The sequence below is a fragment of the Quercus lobata genome, chromosome 1 (genome assembly GCF_001633185.2).
Source record: "Quercus lobata isolate SW786 chromosome 1, ValleyOak3.0 Primary Assembly, whole genome shotgun sequence".
NCBI classification, from domain to species: Eukaryota; Viridiplantae; Streptophyta; class Magnoliopsida; order Fagales; family Fagaceae; genus Quercus; species Quercus lobata.
In genome coordinates, this window is record NC_044904.1 from 3,609,607 (window position 1) to 3,628,483 (window position 18,877).

At 33.1% G+C, this 18,877-nt stretch overlaps 1 protein-coding gene across 1 annotated transcript; it reads left to right on the plus strand.

Annotated features, from left to right (window-relative positions):
• Positions 1 to 3,744: 3,744 nt before the first annotated feature.
• On the plus strand, positions 3,745 to 6,428 carry LOC115974934. Its single transcript, XM_031095518.1, has 2 exons — positions 3,745 to 4,190; positions 5,962 to 6,428. Exon 1 carries the CDS (start codon positions 3,851 to 3,853, stop codon positions 4,160 to 4,162), a length of 312 nt encoding a protein of 103 aa, XP_030951378.1. The 5' UTR covers positions 3,745 to 3,850; the 3' UTR covers positions 4,163 to 4,190; positions 5,962 to 6,428.
• Positions 6,429 to 18,877: the final 12,449 nt, after the last annotated feature.

Here is an 18,877-nt window from a genome sequence, read left to right on the forward strand (position 1 = left end):
AAAAAGTCATTACTCATTGTTTTATTAATTTGTAAGAAGATTGTTGTAACCAATTGCCCTATAGTCTTTTGGATGATACAATATTTATAGGAAAAGCAAATTAACACTCAACTTTGTTTGTATCAAAAAAAAAAAAAAAACACCCAACTTTGTTGCCAAGAGTCTTGTTACTCAACTCGTTGGCACCTTATGCTTCCAAGACATTAGTTGATTATGGCTCTATTGCCCTCTAGTCTCTTTCTTTTTTGCTAAGAGATAAATTATTTTTGAGATTTTTTGTGGTGTAAAATTTAATTTTTATGGTCCGTTGAGAATGTAATATTCTGGAAAACATGTTTCAATCTATTGGTTTGTTTTCTGTTGACTTGAGTTTTCCATTGTAACACCCCCCGAAAAAAAAAAAAAAATGGATATATGAATAAATAAATGGAAATTAGGCTACAGTTAAAATCTGTGTTTCAAGCCTCAAATAGCATGATGAAACCTTTATCCTGTCATTTGGATTATTAAGAAGTTCTTGATCCAATGATAAGATTATAGTTTTGAAATTGATAGCATAATCTTCTTTAAAAATAAAAGAGCTAGTGACAGGTTCATTATGAGACAATCCCATTGCAATTTTTTTCTTTTTACAAAAGAAACTTGATTAAGAGATATATAATCATATTTGTTGAGCACTTGGGCAAAGAATGCATTCAGCACCCCTTTTTTAAAAAATAAAAAATTAGGGGGTTTATATTAATTTGAGAATTAATGTATTCTCACAACTGTACATGCACGAGCTCATGGGTTCCTTGGCCAAAGAGTGTCCTTTCATTAACTCATTTGAATTAAATTAGATTCGGATCATCGAAAACTGAAAAAGCATAAATAATGAAAAAGTGTGAAAATGGAAAATATATCATTTTTTATTCACTTGAAATCATCCAATTCATTTTGTGGCAAACAAAAAATACATCATGCTTTCATATTATGTATTTGTGACGAAAATTATGAACTCCGATCAGACATCAGTGTAATGTGATGTGTTTATTTATCTAGATATATGCATACTCATCGCTAACATAGACTTGCATTTGTTCAAAAACTATTTAGAAACAGAAATACATTAATAAAAACTCACTTTTTGGTCCAATCACAAATTGTTACAAATCACCATTCCCGAATCATAAAAACAAAACCAGATATATAGTTTGCAAGAACCTCAAAATCAATTATCCTTTGCAGGTGAATACACAATTCCTTTACCTTGTAACTGTTTGCAACCAAGAAAACAAGCAGGGTCACAAGCTGGCTTTGTTGCACCATCTAAACTCATGCACAGAGGTGTGCAATCTTTGATGCAGATTGCGAATCTTTCTGCTTTATTATCTACTTTTTTATCAGCATTGGTCGCCACCACCCACATAGAGATCAATATCAGCATGGCTAAATGCTTGTAACCCATATTTTTTTTTTTAATATTTTGTGAGCTCTTTCTGGATTTGGTGTTGATAGAATAAGAAAATGGTGGAAAATGCAGCGTAAAATTGTGTAAACCGATGGGTGTGCAGATATCAAAGGGATTTGGTTGATGGGAAATAATTGGTCAATGGTGAATTATCTGGCTTTATCTTTCTGTTAACTTAATTCTAATTTATAGCTCTTGATTAGTAAAAGATACGATCACCTTTTGTGGTCTAAATGGTGATAACCCAATGGAAAAATGGTGAAATGATGAATATAGGTTTTATTTGCTTAAAAAGAAAATAAAACTTCTAATGGATTCTCCTAAAATATTTTCTAACAATTCGAGGATTACCTTGTTAATGGTGACTATTTGACCTATTTGACCTTACGGCATCATAAACCAACTAGAAACCTAACTTTAGTTTACTTAAGGTATGTAAAGTAATGTTTATAGTATTTAAATTTTTCATTTTTTTTTCTATTTATCATTTTTTAATTATTATTATATTCTAACCGTAGAATCTCTAAATTCTTTAACAAAAAAATATTGATCTAAATTGTTTAAAGAGTAATTATAGTTATCAATATGATCTAAGATATAGCTAACAGTTACAAATCAATTGGATGAATATATATACACACACATAATATACATATATGTGTTTACGTGAGTCATAGGTTATTATTTGAATTTAATTTTTTCATGATATATTTAGTTTAGCCTTCCATAGAAAAAATTGATGTCCTCGACTCCTCGCCAGTATTCACACAACCCTCTTTCCTATTACTTATCAAAAATAAAAAAATAAAATAAAAATAACCCCTCTTTCCTATGTTTATGTAGAGCACGTATTTTGTTGGTTGTTGAGTGAGCAAATGTTTACCCTTAAAATTTCTTGAGAACATTTTTTTGCCCATGAGCATGTGAATATTGAAACACCAATTTTATTCCTGCCTTGAATTCTCAATATATTACTCTGTTTATGTTTAGTGTTATTTATTTTATTCACAATCAATCTGAAGAAAAAGATGAGAGTTGTTGTAAGCTGACAGTCATCATAAAATATAGTAACTCTATTATGAATATATTCACCATGAATAGTTGTTGTGGCATTCCTTGTATATGTGATCAACTCTAATTAATTTATTAAGAATTCATAATAGATTCCAAAAATTTGAGATTACTGCATTTTTATTGCTGTTTGAATTCTCAATATATATTTGAGAAATGAGATGTCTTCGCCAAGGAATTCCTTGCTGGTTCTTAAAGGATTGGACAATGGAACAATCTCGCATAGCATGAGTTTGAAGTCTCCCATCACTCCACACAAAGGGACAAAGAGATAGGTTATCATTATATAAAGGATAGGAAAAGTGCCTTCACCTTTGCGGCTGTATAACAACTATTGGCCTAACTTTAGGTGTAATCTAGGGAAATACATAATAGGTTACAGTGTTGCCGACATAAGTCAACAGTCAATACTAAAATAAAAGTGAAATAACTCTTACGGAAAATGTAAAAGACCCACATGTTGGTTGTTGGAAAAGAGTTTGAGGAAAGTCTAAGGATCCACAACTTTTTTTTTTTTTTTTTTTTAGAGTGAGTTTCAATTTATGGTCTTTGCTCTTGATGATAGCTCTTTTATCATCAGACCAAGATACCGATCAGTTTTTTGGTGTAAACAAGAATTGAACCCTAGATTTTTTATACGAAATATCATAGATTTTACCAGTTGAGTTGACTAAAATCCACAACTTAAGTGTTGGAGAGGAGTTTTTTTTTTTTTTTGTGAATTGTGTGATAAAAATTAAGAACTCTTTCCTCTTTTGTTTTCCCTTTACAAAATAAAGAGTAGAATAACAATTTTATTTTTTAAAGGAAGAGAGGAGAGGACAACAAACTAAAGCCAATAAAATACTCCAATTGTATAAAAATCTTATAGGTAATGAAATATGTATATAGGCTTATATCTCCGTAAGACACTATAAGCATAACATAAATCCAAAAGCCGAAGCGATTAAATTCAATCCGTATAAATTTATGAAATTTCGAAATATTTTATAGATAAGAATGGTGAAAGGCTGTAATATTATTTTCTTATATAAAAATAAATAGATAAAGACATTGACTCATTCAACCAAAAAGCAATCAAACAAAAATAGAGACTTTTTACATTTTTGAAACATCACGACCAATTGAACAAACAAACCAAATCAAACGCCAAACCATAATTTAAGACAAAAATATAAACTTATAAAAATTAAAAATATAAAGAGTGTGAGAAACGGCATTTGGTGCCTTGCCTTTGCTTGTATTTCAGACAGAGAGAAACGGAGAGGAAACAAAGCAAAACAGGCCAAAAAAACAGAGAGAAAGAAACAGAGCAAAACAGGGCCAAAAATGGTTTTCAACAGTTTGATGGTGCTGTCAGTGGCTCACGTATCGGCAGACGCATGGCAATACATAGCTTGCAACCCAGAGAGGCTGAGCAGCCATCAGCTATTGGATCTAATCTGCTGCTTCCCTTTGCAGCAATTGGGTCGCCTTGCTCTCTGCCTCTGGACCTTCCTCTGTCTCCCTCCTCCTGATTCCTTCTACTCCTACGCCTATTACTCTTCCTCTTCATCTTCTGATGATGATGACGATGATGATGACTCTTCCTCCACTCTCAATTACAACAACGGATACTATTATCATTCCCATTCAGATTGATACTCTCTCTCATTGGGATTCATGCACAGTAATTCTCTCTCTCTCTCCTGTTCTCTCTTTCAATTTGTTGCTTTTTTTTTTATTGTCTTTGTAATGTGGGGTTTGTGCTAATTTTCTGCCTGATTAATCTTTTGGTTGACCTTTTTAGCTGAATCATGGGGATATATGAATTGGGTTGCTTGCAAGGTTTTTTTTTTTTTTTTTTTTTTTTTTTTTTAAAGCTAAATTATGGGGATATACGAATTGGGTTGGTTGCAAATTTGGTTTTTTAGCTGAATTATGGGGATATACGAATTGGGTTGTTTGCAAAATCTTTTCTTTTTCAAGTTTGTAATTTTGGGTTTATGAAGACTTGTGATGTTCAGAGGGTGGAACTTTGTTTTGGTTGATGTTTTGAGTACTTTGTTTGAATTGATGAATTGGGTTGTCTGGAATAATTAGTGCTGCGCCCTTCGAAAGTTTGAGATAACAAAGTGTTCCTTTAACTAAGAAAGATGAAATTGAAAGGATCGTGCTGGTGGGAAGCTACACCTTTTGGCAAATTTCAGCTACCACTTATTGTGGTTCATATTTGCTACCACTTATTGTGGTTCATATTTGCTGCCACTTATTATTAGTTAATACCTAGGTCAACTCTGGAGTAGCTACTATATATATATATATATATATATCCTAGTTGAGGGAACGAAAAAAGGTTGAGGAAGACCAAAAATCACATTAGTAGAAGTAATAAAAAAACGACATATTAATTAAGGGAGTAATAGAAAATATGGCTTTCAATAGAGTAGAATGGAGGCAAAGAATACATATGATTGATCCTAACTAATATGTTGAGGATCCGTAGCTGACCCCAAAATTTTGGGACCAAGACTTTGTTTGTCGTTGTTGTATTTAGTTGCTTTTTAGACCAAAGCATTTATAGGTTTGAACATAGGAATTATAGAGATTATTGGTAGAAAAGCAATGAGTCTGACATAAAGCAAGCATGTAAATTGCAACATAAGCAAAATCACAATCCAATAGGATGAGTTAGTGGCAAAGATTGGTCAAAGGGAACCACAATGGTGATGTGAGATGATAGTTCATGGTCTTGACAGCAAAGCAAGTCCAGAGAATATTCACTGAATTTGATCAATGATAAATACTTTTAAGAATCCATTGCCAATAGCTCTAAGCTTATTCTTAGGATAAATTGATGAGATTGTTCATGGAGTTAAAAAAGTTGGGTTTCATGGGGATACGCTTATGGGTGTTAGGTCAGTTACTGGCGTGTTCAGTTGAACTTATGATATTTTACGGATAGAGTATGGGTTTGCCTTATAAAGCAAATTTTGCTAGCCTAGAAATCTTTTATTGGTAAGAACTAAGATGAGGATGATGCACTGGACAGTTGAAGGTTTAACAGTAGAGAATTTCCATTCTTAAGTAATGGAGGTAGAGCCATTGCAGTGTTTGGGATGTGTGGATCAAGATTTCCACACTAAGTTATTTTCTTCTCTAGCTGATGATTAGCTTCACAGGTTTTCAAGTTTTAAACCTTACAGTTGTATGCTTATGTTTTATGATTTGCATACACTGGACTGGTTCCTCAGAGTTCCCTCCAGGGTTGCTGCTGCTTCTAGAAGTGTTGGCTTCTAGTTGGGGAGTTGAGTTAGGGAGAGGTCATGGGAAGGTCACTTTTATAACTTGCCTAGTCATTAAGTAACTTAGATGTTTTGCACGTTGATTTTGAAAAAGTGTATGTGTTGAATCATGATTTGACATCTTCATTGGCTTATGGAGTTTAATAATTTTTGTAGGAACTTGCAGGATGGATAGAGATAGATTCTTTGTTTGGATTCTTGGCCATGTGATAGAATTGTGGGGGTTGACGGAGAAGTGACCAGGGATCATTGCAAAGCAGGATTAGGCTACTTGTTTACTCACTTTTATGGTCATTGCAGGGTAACAAGGAAATTTTTTCCCAGTATGATAATATAGAGGACCCCACTTATTTTTAAACTCTTTCTCTTTGTATAACAGCAGTTGTGAAGTCTTAGATCTTTGCATCTGATTACTGGATCTATAGAGGTTTTTATATTCATTGCAGGGTGATATATGTGACTTAGATAACACTTGTATAGCATGAATAATTTGTGGTCACATATTTTGTTTGAGGTTGTGTCTTTCGCTTTGTTTATACTTGATGATGTAATGAGTATTTATTTTCCTATAGACAAAAGAATGGTAAGATTCTAAATGACAATTCTACCACTGCTTTTCTGGATTTCATAGCCTCTTTACATATTACCCCACGAGTCTGAGCCTCTTTTTTAATTTTCAGTGTTATGCTGTTCTTTCTTTTGCATTTATACTTCCCATATTTTTTTTATTTTTTATTTTTTGAATTTTAATGCTATCACATTACTAATAAAAATAAAACAAATAAAATAATCTAAATGAGGATTCTGATAGTTTTGAAGAAGTCTAACATAAATCATGTAAAATTCACCTTTAGAAGTATTGAAATCAATAATGTAATAGATTAATGAGAATGATGGAATTGTGAGATGAGGACTTAAGACCTTGACTTGCCATGTTTATGAAAAATCGAGTGAACTAAACCTTTTATAAAGTAAGGGAGAGCTACTTTTCATTGTTTAGGACGTGTGCAATAGAGCAACACAATGCAAATGTGTGTTGAAGTCTACAGTAGCAGAGGAGAATATTGAACAATACTGTTACTGGAAATAGGGTTTTGATGAGGAATAGGATATATGCTGATGTATAGTTGTTGACATGAAATGTATGGTGGCTTTGTAAAACTTTTAAAAAAAAAAAAAAAAATGGTGAATTCTTTTCTTTCTCCAGTAGAAGCTACAGATATGTATCGAATTAAAAAAAAGTTGCAGATATGTGGGTCTTATTTTCTCTTTGGCTTGATTTAGTGGTTCCAAGAGAAAAGGAAAATGAACAAGACTTAAGATATCCAATTTTCTTGCCAAGGAAATACCATCAAGCTTTACGAAATTAAGAATTTGTAACAACTCATTTTGGGTTTTTTGGTATTTACATACCTGACAGGATTCCTAAGAAATATCAGCAAGACCCTTCTGCTCTTAAAGAGTTAGCTTCTTGTTGAGAAATGTGGGTAGGATACAGCTGGAGGAAGATAGTTGCTCTTCTAATTTGCGTTTCTGCTTAGAAGTTGGATCTCTTTTTTTCCTCTGTATAGAGAAATAGTGCAACTATGCATGATGATCTGATTTCTTAAGGCATTATCTGGTTGAGTACCATAATGTTTGTAGGAACTTGAAGGATAGGAGGTTGATCTCATAACCTCTTGGCCATGTTTTATAGTTGTAGAGTTAAACTTCCAGGGAACTGGCTGAGATGATTGCAAGGCTAGTCTTGGTTTTATTTTTTCTTTTTTTGATAAATAAAAATTTTATGATGAGAAAGAACTACCTCGTGTATATCAGATCTATACGTAAGGTGGCCTAAAATAATACAATGTATATATGGTTGGTCTTTGTTTTCTTGCCTAGTAACTGCTACATATACTTTCTTGGTATTGACAAAAGGCCTTTTACTCTAAGATTATTTTAAAAACCTTTCATCTTGCATTCTTTGTACAACAATAGCTTTAGAGATTCTTAGATCCTTACAAGTGATTATTTGATGATATTTAGGAATCACAATTTTCCTGCTTGGGTTGATGTTTACGAGTCATGTCATATTTGAAAAAATTTAATCAGCCTCATCATCATCACTAATATACAATGGACATTAAAAAAAGCAAGAAAAGCGAGTTCCTCCTAGGATTTCATTTTAGGTCAGGGTATAAAGAACTAACTATGGTTATTTGGTTCACAATTTTGACACAGTATAGGTAAAGAAAGAGAGAAATATTAACCAGACATATGTATAATAACAGTGATGGGCAACGTAACTGGCAGCCTCTAAAGACTTATAAGAGGTGGGGATGGCAGGTTCTAGCGCTCAAGCACTAGTTTGGAATGTTGCAAATGATGGAGAGCTCTCTTGGGACCTTGCTTAGTCATTTTAAAGCTGAATAGAGTCTTTCTTTCTTTTTTTTGTTTATTTGCCGCTGGATCAGTTTTATTAAGTTTTACTAGAGTAAGGGCACTTTGGTAATTTCAAGATTTCCAGAATGGGCTGTCCCTTGGATTTATCAAAGGATGGGAGTAAATAGTGTGTCCAGTATATACAATCATCCTCTCACATAGGAGTGGGTCTCATGCTTGTGGGATCCGTTCTTATGTGAGAGGGTGGTTACATATGCCAGATACATTATATTCTTTTTTTGGGCCAAAGGCCCATGAATCTTATTTTATGTTTCAAGTACTTTTCCGTTTTGATTTAGAAGCTTTGAAGTACTTTTTCTTTGTTATTAGTAATCCTAGTTTTCCTAGGAATAAGTTACTTAGGAGTCGTATTCCTTCTAGGAAAGGACTTAGCTATAGCCTATATAAAGGTTTATTGTAGTCAATTACACTCATTGTGAGATTGATTCTAATAAAATTCCAGCAGCTTATTTTAAGCTTTGAGGGTATGATTGCCTTCTCCTACCTAAGTGTGATTGCTTAGGAAAACCTGGGTGTAATTGCTTAGTGTTTACCTTTCTTTATTTTTTGTTCTATTCACTGCTTAAACACCAAACAGCCATCTAAATATTCAAGATTCAATCTTTTCTTTACCTGAACCCTTAAACATCAATCCTTATCCATAAAACCTTCTAGAACTCATCAAGAAATCTTAGTACTAAATCCCTAATGATCCTACATAACAGAGGCATAGACCATCTTTTGTAAATGCAGCTCAAACTTTTAATAGAATGATATAAAAACAAAACTGAATGACTTCGATGGTAGTGGAATACAAACATGAAAAATGCTGGTCAATTGGATAAGCCAATCGCCATCTATTCATGATGCGGAATGAATGCCAATGGAAATGCAAATGAATCACTAGTATCTATTTATTAGCAATGAAGAATTTTTTTTCTTATTAATATAATACTGATAATGTGTTATGGCTTTGATAATAGGTTGTGGTTTATGGACATCACATTAGATCCAAATACCATGAGCAACCATATTTAAATCTTCAGTATGTCCAAGTCGGTTTCATAAAGAATGGGATTTTAATCTCTTAAAGTTTCACTTGCATTGATGCCTATGAGATTATTGCACTCACCCCAACCTATTATCAAAGCCATTGGTTCTGTTCACATACATGTGTGAGATTTGATTATATGAACTTCTGTTACCTTAGTTCCTTTTTCAAATTTCAGTTATCTATTTTTAAGTAAATAGTTAGAGTTTATTTGCTCTTGAGAATTTCTGTTTAGTGATTTTAAAGAGCTCAGTATGATTGCTAAAATACAAAAAGCTGTACATTACCACTCCATTTAACAAAGCACAATCTTCACACCCTTATATGAGCATTGCTTCATGATAGTTAAAGCACAACCTCTATTCAACAATTTAGCTGTCTGACATGAGCTTTTACAACCTTTCGTTCAATGGTGTGATCCTCTGTGTTGCTTCCTTTGACCTTCTTAAATTGCTGTATTGCTGAGTCTGCAGTTAATATGTGACCTCTGGCAACTATTGCCTGTATATTAGTTCAATTCCTTTCCTCAAGAAGGTAAGCGACAATTATTGAAGGTAGATTGGTAGGATGGAAGGATGTATTATTCAGCTAGGAATTGGCTTTTGCTACGGTGGTAGGGATTATTTGCTTGTACTATGGCAGTAGAGAATATCGGCTTGTGCTATGTTGTTAGAGAATATCAACTTGTTTTGTGGTGGTAGAGAATAGAACATATGCAGATGCCAAACTGGAGGGATGCTGCTACGCAAGTAAAAGATTCTTCTAGTATTTTTCTAGCTAATGAGATGCTTTGATAATTAAGAATTGAAAGAATTAACTCATAGCGCAACCCAATGCTTTGTGATTGAGAAAATTGAAATTAAGGTTTTCAGTAACTTGAGAAACAAAAGGTTCATATCATGATTTTGTAACTTCGATTCATCCCATCATTTTGTTTGACTATAGGTATGTTTGAGATCCGCTTATTTTACTGAAATTGAAATTTTTTTGCCGAAAATACTATAGATAAAGATAAATGTTAATTGAAATAGTACAGTAAGACCCATGAATAGTACAAAAAAGTGCAGTGGAACCTATAAATAGTATCACAAATAAGTTGAAAGTAAAACAAGTTGGCAAAAAATAAGCTAGCCAAACAGACACTATATCAAGGATAGATTGGAAAATATGCTCTTCAGGCCTATCTCAAAGCTTGATTGATACAAAGAAAATGGCTCAGGGGTCAGGGCTGAGAACTTTCCCCCGGCACTGACAGAATCACTAAAGACTCCTCAACTTGTGATATCTTTAGCATTCTCAGCTGTTTTAGCTTCACTCAGGTCTTTAAGAACCTGCTGGCCATGTTCTAAAGCTATTACATCTTCTCTAAAATGATGCACTCTCATGTTGGTGATGATTCGGCCATTCTTTACTATTACAATGTTAATGGTAGCTACACTATTGGATTTTATTATAATATCGTCAAAACAAGTAAAAGGTAATAATCATCAGCAAGCGTTTTGTTCCCAAGTAACATGCGGTCCATACTTGTCTTCATTAAAAAATGGCACGATTAGGGAACCAAGATTTATTAATGTTTATTCAATTAACTTACCCATGGCCATGGCCACGACATCCCTGGTCTAATGGCATCAACAACACAACAACCAAAAAGACATCAAGAGAATGGACTAACGTTCGACTCTTACATCACAAATCAAATCCTGTTTGAGTGCATTATTAGTTGTGTAAAAGGAGGGGGAAGAAATGCTAGACAGCCGCACCTTAAAAAATGAAACCACGAATCCCTACTATCATATTGAGATGTTAAAAACATTTCACCCCAAATCTCCAACATTTTCTCTCTCTGACTTTTGTTTAACTAAACTTTGATAAATTAATATTAAAAATATCGTGTACTAACTTACCCTTGCAGTTTTTCAAAATTATCCTGTCTTTCATAATTAAAATCCATTATTTTAAATTTTTAATTAAAGATTAATTTAAAATATTTAGTATGACTTTTGTTTGTTCTTCTTTTCCATTTTCTTTCAAAGAGCTGTGGAGAGATTTGTCGTTGCAAGTCTTTTGGTACTTGATAAACTTTGCATTTTGATTCTAAATTTATTAGTTATATTTTTACTAATTATGGTTAAACTTTGGTAAATGGGGAGTGGTATTTTTTTCAAATCTCAAGGTGTTTTTTCCTTTCAGGTTTGAGATTGAGTATCGTTTACTTTTTTTTTTTTTTTATTAGATAATCCCTTTAGAAACATCTCACCATGACATCATTGTCATTGTTGTTAATTGTAAACCAATTTGTGACCCATGAAAAAGAAAAAAAAAAGTGTTCTTTTGGTAGACTCCTTTACAAAATTTCTACCATTCATATAGAGAGAAAAACAAAAATAATTGGAAGTGCTTCAAGCAATCTTAAATTAGCCAAATTTTAAGCATGCCTCCATTTTGATATTGGCCTTGAAAATGAGAGTATCATATCCATGGGTTGGTCTTGTGATCAGTGGCCAGTTCTACTGGACACACTGGGATACAGACGTGCATTCAACTTTAGACACATGTCTACATCACAACGTATAAGATAGAACTAGTAATAATAAAAAGAAGGATCACAAGAATCAGCCAAAGCCTATTGCCGAAGCTTGTGAGTTGCTGTATTTGCCACTATTCATTAAAGGACAAGAAGAAAAGTATTTCATAAGGATTTTTATTTATTGATTTTTAAGCATTTAAGTAATAATGACTGATATATGAATAAAACAAGTTTTTTTTTTTTTTTTTTTTGAGAAGAATGAATAACTTGTAATCAATCATGTTATAAAACCAAATAACCAAATTTCATAACTAAAAACATCTCTAAAATTAGAATTTCAATCAAAATTTGAGTCAAATAATCATCGCAATATGCTGCCTGTCAGTTTTAGTAATCTCCTTTTTACTAGTAATAGATTACAATTGGGCTCTTAACAAGTTAACAATATGATTTTTTCCACTCTTGTCTTTCTCGGAAATCCATTCTAAACTTGCAGTTTTAACTGCAGTAGTCCAATACTTCATGTTGTCCTTCAAAAGCACTGTAAACCGTTACTCACGAATCTTCTCATCTAAGTGCAAGGTTTTTGGTTCCACACTACACCAAGTCAATTACATCAAGTGTTGATGAGAAGCTGAAATAGACAGCAAGGTAGTATAAGAGAATTGTATTTTTTTTTTTTTTAAACATGAAACAGTAAGAAAATCATTCATTTACCAGAAGTAACGAGAGCAGCGAGGATATGTGCTAGTGTAGGTTTTAAGTTATCATTCTCAAATGCACGTGGGGCAAGTAAAGGAGGATCCCTCCGTAACTGTATATTCCCCTGAGTCTACAGACGGCACACAAATCTCAACTCTAGGAGCAATCAAGTCGGGCTGGATAAAATTGAGAGAATAAAGTTCAATCTAACAGAAAAGTGCATTATAAATTGAGATAACTGCAATGAAGTTCAATCTAACATAAAAGTGCATTATGCTTTAAGATAATTGCAATTAGGGGTGTTTGCAGTGCGGTGCGATTTTGGGTCATTTTTAGCATCGCATTTTGCGGTACAGTTTAGCTAAAACCATAACTGCACTACACCTTATTTTTGTAGTCACATGTGCGGTGCGGTGTGGTGCGGTTTAAAGTTTAGACAAAACCATAATCACATCGCACCTCATTTTTGCAGTCACATATGCGGTGCGGTGTATAAGATGCGGTTTGAATGATTTGAAATTGGTATATATTTCAAATTTTGGGCTTTTTCTATCCAGCCCAAAACTAATTTTTCCCTTTATTTTGGTCCAAGTTTTAAACTATTGAGCTAGTATTTCTTTATTTTGGGCTGACTTTCTTAATCAACACTTGCTAGGGTTATCAAACTTTTTTTTTTTTTAATTTTTGAAAAATAGGGTTATTAAACTATTAATAATATATTTAATATTAAAAATAATTAAATATATTAATATATAGAGATGGTGTAATGCGGTGCGGTTTATGCGGTTTTTTTATTATAAAACTGCAAACCACACTGCACCATGTGGTGTGATGCGGTGCGGTGCACTATTACTTGCGGTGCAGTTATACTATTTTACAGGCGGTTTTGGTGCAGTTTTTGTGATTTGTGCGGTTTATGTGGTATGGTGAACACCCTTAATTGCAATTATGTACCTTAACTATCTTTGGTGTAATTGAATTTGGCCCTCTACTAGAGAAGTCAACAACTTGGCATGATTCATTAACCATAACACTTTTAAGGATTTTTGCTGTAACTTTAGTTCTAACATTTTTATATAAAAAAAATTTAAATTAAAAATTAATAAAAATAATAATAACAATAGTATATCTTGAAGTATAATCAACGCTTAATTTAAATTTGAGTTTAGCATAACTTAAATATTTACAAATCTTTCTAATATCTATATAATTGACCCAAACAAACACTACAAAAAAAGGGGCTATCCCAACAGTTTTGATAGCCCCAAAAAGCGCTGGGATAGAGTCAAAATTCCTATCCCGACGTTTTTTTTTCCCAACTCTTCAAACCGCCACCCAGTGACAGTCAATATAGGGTCGTCGGACCTGTATTAGCGCTTTTCAAAAGCGCCGGGAAAGGGCATGCCCTATACTAGCACTTTTGAAAGCGTTGGTATAGGCCTTTTAAATTATATTCATTCAAGACCTATACCAGCGCTTTTGAAAGCGCTGTCATAGATTGTACTTATTCCAGCGCTGTCATAGATTGTACTTATTCCAGCGCTCTCAAAGCACTAGTATAGGTCTTGAATAAATATAATTTAAAAGACCTATACCAGCGCTTTTAAAAGCGCTAGCATAGGCAGTACCTATTCCAACGCTCTAAAAAGCGCTGGTATAGGTTTTGAATGAATAAAATTTAAAAGGCCTATACCAGCGCTTTTGAAAGTGCCGGGATAGGTCATTTTCAAAATTAAAAATAATAATAATAATAATTTTTTTAGCACTTGTAATGTACCTACAATACATATTTTCCAATACCTATTTTATAGTAACTGTAATGAACCACAATTCATATTTTCCAATAGCAAATACAATACCACATTAAACCAAGAAACTAAATATATTTAATTACACTATATCAATAATTACATCTCAAATGTCTAGAATGTTATACACAAAATAATACATCCCCGCCTATTCTAACGCTTCAAAAAGCGCTGGGATAGGCCTTTCCCAAAAAGGAAATCAGTAACCCTATTCCAGTGCAATAAGGCTTCCTGTACTAGTGTTTTTGAAAACCGCCACTATAGGCCTCCTATAGCAGCGATTTGTAAAGCACCGGTTTTGAGTTGCCGTAATAGGGTTTCCTATACCAGGGCTTTCAAAAAGCGCTAGTACAGGCTTATCTATTACAGCGGTTTTTAAAAGCGCCGGGAAAAAAACGCTGGGACATGACGATTTTTTTGCAGTGTAAAGAATCTAAATTACCGTATATGATAATAATATGTTAAATCATTGTATTTATCTCCAAATATATATATATGGTAAAGAATCCGAATTATACCATTCGTATACTTATGGTATGATTTGTGTACCGTATTTAACGAAATATGAGTGTTACTATGCTTGACTAAACAAGTTTTGTGGTACTGTTGTTATGGTATTTAGGATCCAAGTATGATAATGCTAGCATGTTCTTCTCTTGTTTAGAAAATAATCTTATGCTAGATCTTCAATTGTCCTCAAAATTATGTTTGCTCTTGCCAATCCTTTAATCCGTTTATTTTACATTAGTTTTGTGTGTATGAAATGGACAGGATTGTATTCACTATCAATCTACAATCATAAAATTTACAATATTGGTTGCAAGTCATTCAAAGTTCAAACTAGCCAAAAAACTATTACACGTACAGATAAAACAAGCAAATTATTATAGCCACAACAGTCGATTAAGATCCAACAATCTAATCCCACACCACCCAAACATTATGCAAACTAAACTTCCCTAACAATTCTTGGTTGTATTTGCCCAACAAACTAATCCCACACCACCCAACCATTACGCAAACTAAACTTCCCTAACAATTCTTGGTTGTATTTGCCCAACAAACTAATCCCACACCACCCAACCATTACGCAAACTAAACTTCCCTAACAATTCTTGGTTGTATTTGCCCACACAACGACACACATACCATTGAGAATTGGGGCCTAACAGTTTACAAGACATGGGCCACAATCTATGAGAATGGACATAATCCTTGAACTTGGAACCTTCAAAGGTTTTCAGAGTGTACTCAGTACTACTGGGCTTGGCCTCGAATTGAATAAAATACTTTATTCCACTACTGGGCATCAACTGGATCTTCACAAGTCTCACAAATTCAAAATTTGTACCCTACACCAATTGTTCATAATCAAAGAATTAATAAAGAGTTATAAAGCATATATAGATGGATATTAAGAAGAAGAAGAAATAAACCTTAATTTCGTTGTAGCACTCTAACAACGACTGTCCATTGAGAGAAAATACATTTTGTTCCTATTCACAAAGCTAAGAAACAAGCAGACTTAATTGAAAACCTTCTCATAAAAAAGAAAAGAGACACACTCACCCACACAATGTAGCACATACCTGTGTCTAGGGATCCATTTCGGACCTTGGCAAAATTTGATCGGGTCATGAAGTTCAAGGGCAAGGGGGGAGATAGGGGCAAGGGTGGACGTAGGGGGTTGAGGGCAAGAGTAACTGTTTGAGGACAATGAGTGTAGAGAGATACACAAAGGAAACATAACATACAGACATAGAGCACAACACAAAACACATCAACATGTCCAAATGCAAGTCAAAACCAAGTCAGATTGACACACCCAAAATGAAAGAACCCATTTTGAAATCAACCCCAAACCTAGAAATATACCATCATTAACTTGAAACCCCAAAACCCAAATCAAAATACCAAACACACAGAGGATCCACAAACCAATTGTTTTGCACCCAAAAACAAAACCCCAATTTTTCAAACCCTAGCAAGCGGGAAATCCAATCCATGAAGAAGCACTTGGAAAGAGTGGGAGGAAAATACAGAAATTGAAGACAGAAAATAGAATTGGGTTTTGGTATATCATATACGGTCGATCGAAACCCTAATTAGAGAACAACAAGCCAAACAAGAAGAAAAACCATAGGCAAACAATTCACGCTCTACATAGCCATAGCAATAGCCAAATCAATTACAAGGAAGTCATACGAATGAATAAACTAGAGAAAAAGAGAGAGAACCACAACGCAAGGTTGGTGACATGCATAATCATGCAATAAAAGAGAGTGTTTCCTATTCCTATAAATTTAAAAAGAAAAAAGAAATAGGAAACTTGTCCTTCTTGGTAAAGGTTACTGTCATTAGATAATTCTACCATACACTTTTTTTTTTTTTTGGATATGGTATCATTGGTAGGTAACCTGCTATACCAGGTTACTAAAAGAGTTACAAAAGGATTCATAAGAACAGTGTTAAGAGAGTTACAAAAGGATTCGTAAGAATAGTGTTAATAATATATATATATATATATATATATATATATCCAACATTATTAGCATTTAATTACAGTTAATGATACTACAATCTTCAAGAAGAAAAAAAAATGAGAATTGGAATGTAAGAAATTAAATATTACGTGTCTTCAAACTTTATAATTAAGTTCCAAAAGATCGTATAACTCTTTTTAATCTTTAAGCAAGAAAAAAAAATATCTATGATCTATTCTTCTGTGGGCTGCTACAGTATAGGGGGTAAAAGTGGGCCGCTAAAGTATAGGAATTTTATTTTACATATCTATCTTCGTTAGTTGAAAGCTTGTAAGTGAATAGGATGGGGTATTTTAAAACCATAGAAATGAGAAACCCAAACAGGCAAAGGCCCTTAAATAGGCTCTCTTTTTTTTCTTTTTTCTTTTTTCTTTTTTCTTTTTAGTTTAATGTAATTTTTCAATTTGAATTTATTTATTGTTAATGAGGTTACATAGGAAGGGATTTTTAAGAAACTAAAATTTAAGATTTGAAATAGAGCAAACTGCTGGATTTAGTGTGTGCTAGTTTTTAGGAAAAAAATGTATCAAACGTGCATGATATATATTCAAATAAAGAGTGTGCTAATTTTAGAAAAAAAGTTTCTCTAGTATTTTTTTTTAAAAAAATTTTTTGAATTACAATTTTAACCGTGTTTTTTTTATTTTTTAAGAATAAGGATTATCTAATTAGCTTAGGGGTATTTTTGACATTTTTTGAATTCATAACTAACTTTTTGAATCCTCTTAATATATAGAGATTATAGCATTTGATTACAGTTGACATGATAAATGCAAAATAAAAATCTGCCCATTTTATAATTCCATTTTTAGCACATATTCTCGTAAACATATTGTCTACATATTGTTCTTGTAACTAACCAATGAAATAGGAAAGCTTGAGATTACCTTAAGACCCAAAATAAGCAAGGTCGGGAGAACAAGTAGATCAAGAAGCCTCCCTTCAAAGACCAATGTTGCTGGAAAATTTCTTAAGAGGTGTTTGGTTGGCAAGAAAATGCAAGTTAGTACAATCTTCAAGAAGAAAAAAAAAATTGAGAATTGGAATGTAAGAGATTAAATCTTACGTGTCTTCCAATGAAATCATTTCAAAAATCAAAGACACAAACATATACAGAATGAGCTCACCCAAGCCCCAAAACCCAACCAATTTCGAATAGAAATCTTTCGACATTTCGCTATTTAATTGCGCAACCATCTCCTCCATATTTCTCCAATTAGGGCTTCCATCCAATTTGAGGATTTTAGGGATTTAGGGTTTTCAAGTGGGTTTGAATGTAGGGTTTTCTCTTTACCGGTCAACGAGTTTTAGATGATCATATAACTCTTTTCATTTTTCAAGCAAGAAAGAATCACATCTATGATATATACCTTTGTGGGTTGCTAAAGTATAGGGAAAAAGTGGGCTGCTAAAGTATAGGTGCTTTATTTTAGAACAACGAAAATGAGAAACCCAAACAGAGGAAGCCCTTACATAGTAGTAGAGATAGAAGAAAACATGTGTGGGTTTGTGGTCTACTAAAGTATAAGGGTTTTATTTTATGTATTTATCCCCGTTAGTTGAAAACCTGTAAGTGAATAGGATAGGGGCTTTATTTTACGTATTTATCCCGTTATTTGAAAACTTGTAAGTGAATAGGATAGAGTATTTTAAAACCACAGAAATGAGGAACTCAAATAAGAGAAGTCTCTTAAATGGTAATATAGATATATAGAACTAATAGTAATACTAGATTTTTTTGGGTTGAACCCAAATATATCACTAACTAGGTTACTAATCCAAATAGGACTAGGAATAAGGTAATTGGGCTGAACCCAAATATATCACCGACTAGGTTTCTAATTCAAATAAAACTATGATTAGGACTAAGTTATTTGGGTCTGAACTCAAACATTATTTATACTACTTGTAGGGACTAGTGCCCAAAATAATATATTGGATCTTGGGTCTTATCCGAGAACACTAACAAGTCCGAGGAGGAGGAGATAACTATTAAATGACTCCCATTAAAAGT